The sequence below is a fragment of the Sipha flava genome, unplaced genomic scaffold, assembly GCF_003268045.1.
Source record: "Sipha flava isolate LNK unplaced genomic scaffold, YSA_version1 34_pilon_pilon, whole genome shotgun sequence".
Classification (NCBI taxonomy): Eukaryota; Metazoa; Arthropoda; class Insecta; order Hemiptera; family Aphididae; genus Sipha; species Sipha flava.
The window spans coordinates 3,346,871-3,354,481 of NW_020273045.1; the positions used below are offsets into that span (position 1 = coordinate 3,346,871).

A 7,611-nucleotide genomic window follows, 5' to 3' on the forward strand; every position below is an offset into this window, starting at 1 on the left:
ATTGCATCTTATTTATTTTTTAATAATTATTCGTAGATCTTTATGATTATTATAAGTATTGTACTTGCGTCCCTCGATGTTCACCTAATATTTATTAGTTTGTTGTCTTTACAACTATTACTATTGTAACCTTTGATCCGTATAGTTCAATGTAATTCAATATTTTCATCATGTTTTATACACCCGACTATACAATAAATATATATAACATTTACATTAAATCTTTTACTCGGTTATAAATATTCTTTTATTTTTCTAGAAACTAATGTAATGGTTAATTATTTTCCATGCATTAAATTTGTTTCTTTTAAATCGATAAAATAGTGTTACATTTCGAGATCAAAATTCTCAAGATAACCGAAAGAAAAAAGAAAACTCATGTAGTCTGTTATAAAAGTCAAAGGTTATTTCCACCGTTGATATCGATTGTTCTGAAACCGTGTATACTAAGAGAATAAAAGTGTATTTGCAAGGTTTAGAGAAATTAATTCTTTGGTTAGTGCACCGTATAAAAAAAATCGTACCCAAAAGTACAGTGATACACCTGAACCCAGGTGTATTTTAATCGAATAATTCGAGTACAATGACAAAGCTCCCGACGTATAATCTATATTATAATAACGTTGTGGAAGGTGTGCCCCCTCCCGAGCCGCGCCATCATAAGCGTAGATAACACGACATGGGAAATTATGATTCCGCTGTATACCTCTGATATTTTTTTCTTTGCCTAACCATATATATATATATATATTAGTGTTAATCGGACTAACTACCATCATTAACTGAATGTAAACACCGAATTATATTATAATGGCACTTATCGAAGACACCGATTCCCATCTCGTTACGAATATCGTCCATATCTCGACTGCTGCCGTAGCTACTAGTTAGTAGCGGTACGCAGTGCAGTGTTTCGTTCCATCGTGTAGCATTATATTGTATCGACGCTGTTTCGTATTTGCAACATTACAGTCTTATCGATTACACAGAGCATCGACGATCCTTATGCGCCATGGAAAAAGAATTCATTCCATTGTAAGGATCCGTGAACTTATTGTGCAATAATAACAATAGTTCTCTGTTAATTTCTATTCGCGCGCGCGCACGAGGCTTATATTTGTATTTCTATTCGACATGTGTTTGATATGTAAACCGTTTTGCGTATCATGAATAAATTATACGCGTTAGGCGAGCGTCATCTAAGTTGTTATACATAAATTATATATATAATAATATATATATGTATTATGTAAGAATCGTCTTGTTTTTTTTTCCAGGTTGAGTGAAAACTCCAATTACGGATCCGTTAATGAAGACGAGTTCATGAATACACCACCAACCATGACCGGAGCTTTTGTACGGCAACCGTCCAACAGTTCCGGTAAACAGCTAGTATACTGCATACATGGCAAACCATCCGGCTGTTGTGCCACCTTGGTATCAGCCGAAGACAAAAATTCCAACCACGAGAAACCGGACTTGACGGATGGAAAATCGTCCATAACAATATGTATGTTATCCTTTCATCTCGTCGGTGTCGATTGAGTTATGTACATATTACATGCCTCCTCTCCTCTACATGAAACTATTTTTTTTTTTTTTTTAATTGAAAAATATCAATAATTATATATGATTAGAATCTAATTAAACTTTTTGAAGTATTCAAATATTTTGGTGCACGTTCAAAAAGCTAAACTAACTTATATAACTTGACTTAATTTTATACTGTGTTAATCTATCTATGGAATGTTTTAATTTCATTCGTTTAAACTGTATTTTAAAGATGATTCAAGTAAAACATTGAAAGTTCAAAATCATTTATAAATATGGCGAAATCACGTAATTTTATACATACTATGTATAAAATGAAACTATTCAAGTTAAAACTGTGTTACACGCTATGCTATGCCATGGATGGCCACTTTTAAATTACAATAGTGTTTTTTTGTGTCCTTTATGTCCTATTATGTTTTCTTTATAATATTTGTATGAATGCATGCCTATAATTAACCAATTAAGATATTTTTAAACGTCCGTAATCTTGGAGTTATTTTCCTACTAAATTACCCTAATTTTCCTAGTAAAAACCGTTGATAATTGATCTTAGTGAAATTAAAAAAATAGCGAAACTTAAAAACAGTTTTTGTTTAGAAAGTTTTTAGAAATTTATACTTCCTTAATACTTATAATAAAGTATATACTTTAGTATGTATTTTTCAGATTTATTTTTATATATAATATATATAATAATACAAATTTAAGTTTTTACGTTGTTTTGATTGATAAATAAAAATTAATGAAACCTTGCATTTTGTTCTAGGTATTATAAAATACACTTAAAACTTTAAAAAATATTGTTTATAAAGTGTTTATCTAAAATTTTTTTACCATGCGACAGATAAGATAAAACGAAAAAATTAAATTTATAATAATTTTGCAATTGTAAAAATGATATAATTATTGCTCAAGTTAATACAAAATTGATTAAATTACTATAATTTTCATGTGAATGAAAAAAAATTTTGATTTACTTGATTAATTTAAGGCTTTAAAATAGTGAATATTGTTTGAAGTAAGTATAAAACTATAGTTATTGTTAGTTATCGAAATTATTTTGTTTTAAAAATAATTACCACCGATTAATCTTTCATTTTCAGTCAATGAGCATTGCCATCCTAACCGCGACAGTACATCGGATCATCAAAAAGCTAGACGGAAACTCATATTCGCTAGCATATTATGTCTCATATTCATGGCCGGCGAGTCAGTTGGTAAGTTTCGTGGGTTAAATGTAATATGATAACTGCAGTACTCGAATTGAAAAATTTAAAGAATTACTATATTATTATTATTTATTATTGAAAGAAAAATCAGTGTAGTTTTCGAAAAAATAGTTGGGACATTCTGTCTATCTGTGCTTTCTTATTCCGATTCGGGCACTGAATAGCTTGAGTGCAAATAATTTTTCTGATAATAAAGTTTAGGAAGAATACCTACCGAATAATTAACTTAATAACCGCATGATAGTTATCCATGGTAGAGATATATCACTGCGGACGTAAGTAATCCGTTAAGGGTATTAATTTTTTTTTTCAGGGGGCTATTTGTCGAGCAGTTTGGCAATCGCTACGGACGCTTCGCATTTACTCACAGATTTCGCCAGCTTCATGATATCGTTATGTGCTATATGGGTGGCTTCAAGACCGGCCACGCAGTCGATGCCATTTGGATGGTACAGGGCCGAGGTTTTGGGTGCCTTGACGTCTGTTCTCCTTATCTGGGTAGTCACCGGTATTTTATTATATTTGGCCGTGGAGCGAATTATGAACATGACGTACACAATCGATGCTGACATTATGCTCATCACGTCCGCTGTCGGGCTGTGTGTTAACATTGTGTGAGTTTATGTTAATTTGGTGCACGTATAACGTAACTAAGTTGCAAAATATTTTTAATATGTACTTTGCGCAAAATATTTGAAAATTAGGATCGAAAATACAATTATAATTGAAACGCGTGTGAATTTTTTCTGGAATTTTATAATTTCGACTTATCCATATGTTTGTTTTTTTTCCAAATGAAAAAAAATTTTTATATAATTTAAAGTTGTTGCTGTACAAGGTATTTTTGCAAACAATGTGTTTTCTCAAGTTGAACACAAATGTTTTAAATTAATTTTTGATTTTATATTCCATAACGTACTATAATATATAATGTAAAAATCTCTATTTGTAATAATTAAGTATCGTACTACTAAATATTTGAATATTACACAAGTGGAGTGGTAGGAGATACTTTATTAACCTAAACTTAAAATATTTATGTACCTACTTAACTACTGGCTCGATATTCGATTTATATGAATAGACATTTTCAAAACCGTATTCTGTTGCAAAGCATGACATTAAAACTCATGTTTTTACCATTTAAAATAAATGAAAAATTATTAGGACAAATAACAGCAGGTAAGTGCTATAATTTGTTTGCAAAATGTTGTTTAACGATGACTTAAAGTTGTAAAAATCATTTTTATTTTTCAAGAATACATACATTGACCAGCAAAAGGTGATGTTAGTTTTTTAAAAAAAGAATCACTATATGCATATATTGTACAGTGTAATGTATCATGCAATGGAAAAATAAATGCCAGTAGTAGTTTTATATTATAAAAATGGTAAAATCCAATATAGTGTTATAAAGTGTTATAACTTTAAATGAAAAATAAAAAAATAAAAACAATAATTGTATATAGTTAACCCTAGAATTTATTTACTATCACGTGTGCGTCAGTTATTTCGAATATATCGAATACAATTGAAGCATTTTATGAACCATATAATATAATGAAATCTACTAGATACTATTTACTACGTCCAGAATTTAATCAGCGTTTGAATTGTCGCTATTGTTACAGTATGGGCTTCACACTTCACCAGCACTCGCACTCGCATGGCGGTATCACCTCGCACAGCCATGAAACTTCCGGTCCGAGGAGCACCAATATTAATGTCAGGGCTGCCTACATACACGTTCTTGGTGACATTATTCAAAGCCTTGGTGTTTTGATCGCCGCCGTTGTCGTATACTTTAAAGTGAGTATAAGAAAAATATGTAAAACTTATCACGTTATTATGCATCACGTAGTACAAGTGATGTTTTCGCACTCGTCGAAAGCCTGCACTTGTAATTCCTTGCCGCTGTATTTTATTAAATGAATCATTTCATAATATTTTATTATCTTCTTATCAAAATCGTTGGTGAAGTTTTTTTTTTCATAACCATTTGTAACCAATCATTTTTATCTTGTAATCGTGCACGTAGCCATTTTTTATATCGTCAATTTGTTTGATGTGAACACAATCATCGATTCTTATAACATAAGTCGTGTCCAGATGATAATCATTAACCGTTAATTGCTAAAGTTTTAATACATACAGTCAATAGTGCAGTAGAAATCGGTTGTAATGAATTCAAAGGAATCACACGCTTCAGTTTATCGTGTTGTTTAGATATATGAGTAAAACAGTATCTTTTTCAAAGCTTAACATTAACTTACCATAGGTTAATTTAGGTATGTTTTAATTGTTTGTAAACTACACATGGCGCAAAATTTTGTCACATTTCTAAACACCTGCAATTTTTGCGCAATATTTACTGCAATAAACACGTTATTATCTGTAAGCTGTAGCGGTTATATTTGTGTTGCAATTAATCTAACGTTAGATTATTTTTTTTTTCACGAGTAAAAGTTTATTCTACTTTCGTTTCTATTTGAGTGTTGAAGTTGCTTTCTTTGACACATTAAACCAGCAGATCTCGCCCCTCCTCCATATATTGACTTTTTTTAAATTCTTTTTCAAACGAAAATTTGAATACTTTATCCTTCGAGTTACATAATATGTACAAAATATAGTTGAATTTAATTCGTTAAAAGTATTCGATTTTTTTTTTTTTTTTTTTATCTAAAATATATACAATTATTTAATTCAGTGAAAAAATATGTACGTATAACAGAAAAACATTTACATGGTCATTTTATGGGAACCAAAAGATAAGATATATAGATATATAATATTTATGTACTGTATAAAATTTTAATTCTAGATTAGATTCAGTATAAACGACTTCTACTGTTTTATATTTATAAACAGGAGTATTGAATATATTATTTTCAATAATTACTTGATAAAAATCTGTATAAAATTGTGTAATATTATAGCGTGACAATAACTGGGAAATTAATACAACATAAATTTATTATTTTTCAACTAATGCGATAGACTAACGATCGCTTTTGTTACATTATTTTAAAATCAAATTCATGATAATTGTACTATGTTATTATACGCATATTACCTAACAAACGTGCATATTATACAGTGTAATAATTACATTAACATTAAATTAAATGTATGTTTACGTAAATGTATGAGTGTATGTATGTGTGTAATTAAATACACCGCGCGTTTTGCCTAAACCTTGTACGTGAGTTTTTATGATACTAGACAATTAAAATTAAAAAATAACACACGGACTCACTATATATATAAGTATCCTAAGTAACCCGGTTTGACGGTAGTTGAATTAAAATTTGTCATAAATTGTGTGTATGCAGTAAACCCTTCGTTGTATTATTAAGTATGTACGCTAGTTTTTCATTAATATTCGTTGGCGCGAAATTCATACTGTGACATTGTAATGTTGCGTTAAATTCCTAAACTATTGCATATAATCTATTCAAAGTTAACCTAACCTATGTTCATAGTAATATATACATAGAGTTTTATTCTGAAAAAATGTATGATTTGTCTTGTTCCACAGCCCGAATGGAAAATCGTAGATCCAATATGTACGTTCTTCTTCTCCATATTGGTATTAGTCACCACGTTCAACATACTTCGGGATACTATGATAGTGTTGATGGAAGGTATGCCGAAAGGTGTGAATTTCGTAGATGTACTAGAAACGTTCATGAGCATCGATGGTGTGGTCAGGGTGCACAATCTTAGGGTATGGGCTCTGAGCCCAGACAAAATTGCCTTGGCCGCCCACCTAGCAGTCGGTAAATATAATCACGTTAACCTGTTTGTTGGTGATATTAATATTACCGTTGATATTAATTGTATCAAAAATATTATCGTTGATTTTGTAATATCAAAGCTATAATAGTATTATATACGAGATAATAGCTATGTCCAGTATGATTAAAATATGTGATGTTTTTTTGTTCTGTGTGCAGTACCCGGTGTTAATACGACTGCAGTGCTGAAAGATGCTTCGCGGAGGATGTATAAGAAGTACAATTTCTTCGACTGCACATTGCAAATCGAAGAATTCGAAACCCAAATGGAGAACTGTGTACAGTGCCAACCACTCAAAAGCTGATAAAACTGTTACTCACCGCGTTCCCACCTCACCATTTCGCGATCTCCAAACATGTTTGAAATAATAATAATATTCTATAAAATTTCAAAACCGTGTGCAGATAATATATTTTATAATCAACTGTCAATTTTTCTTTGTGAGAACACCGAATGCGTAGTGGTATAGATACTTTATGAACCTATGAGCAAAATGAATATGTTGTACACTTTGATTTCGATTTACCTATATCTATTATATGTAATTATATTTCATGTGTATAAAATCAGTTTTTAATTGATAGTAAATCATAAGTCATAGTAAATTTTTGATTTTTCAAAACTAAGTACTAATTTTTTAATTTTAATTATTATTATATATTTTCTTTTTATATAATCATTCATATATATGCTACATACATATATATGTAATGTGTGTACAAACTTAAACGAAATTAGAATTAGAATTTTAGAGTAATCCCTATTGTATTTATTATAACCCGATCTTACTCATACAGCTTGTTTCGACAGTTCTCTTTCCTAAAACTATGTTACAATAAATAATTATGTTAAAATATCTATTAAACCATTGAAATATGAGAGTAATAAATTTATATATTGTAATAAATATCATGTATATATACCCGAATAAATAATTAACAAAGCAACATAAGATATAACCTTTAATATGATTAACTAAATAAAGAATTAATTTATTAATTATTAAGAATAATAGTAATATGCATAACAT

General features: G+C 29.8%; 1 protein-coding gene across 2 annotated transcripts in view; it reads left to right on the top strand.

The window, feature by feature from the left end:
• LOC112687380 (zinc transporter 2-like) overlaps positions 1–7,207 on the top strand; it is a 33,465-nt gene extending 26,258 nt beyond the window's left edge. The window contains exons 1-7 of one of the 2 annotated variants that reach the window (XM_025560047.1): positions 854–1,035; positions 1,278–1,510; positions 2,658–2,771; positions 3,097–3,397; positions 4,415–4,592; positions 6,322–6,562; positions 6,740–7,207. In XM_025560047.1, coding sequence (XP_025415832.1) covers positions 1,013–1,035; positions 1,278–1,510; positions 2,658–2,771; positions 3,097–3,397; positions 4,415–4,592; positions 6,322–6,562; positions 6,740–6,885 — 1,236 coding nt within the window. In that variant the 5' untranslated portion in view covers positions 854–1,012 and the 3' untranslated portion in view covers positions 6,886–7,207. Of the gene's footprint in view, positions 1–853; positions 1,036–1,277; positions 1,511–2,657; positions 2,772–3,096; positions 3,398–4,414; positions 4,593–6,321; positions 6,563–6,739 lie in introns of those variants that run through there. The other variant, XM_025560045.1, reaches the window with a different exon arrangement.
• The last annotated feature ends 404 nt before the right edge of the window (positions 7,208–7,611 follow it).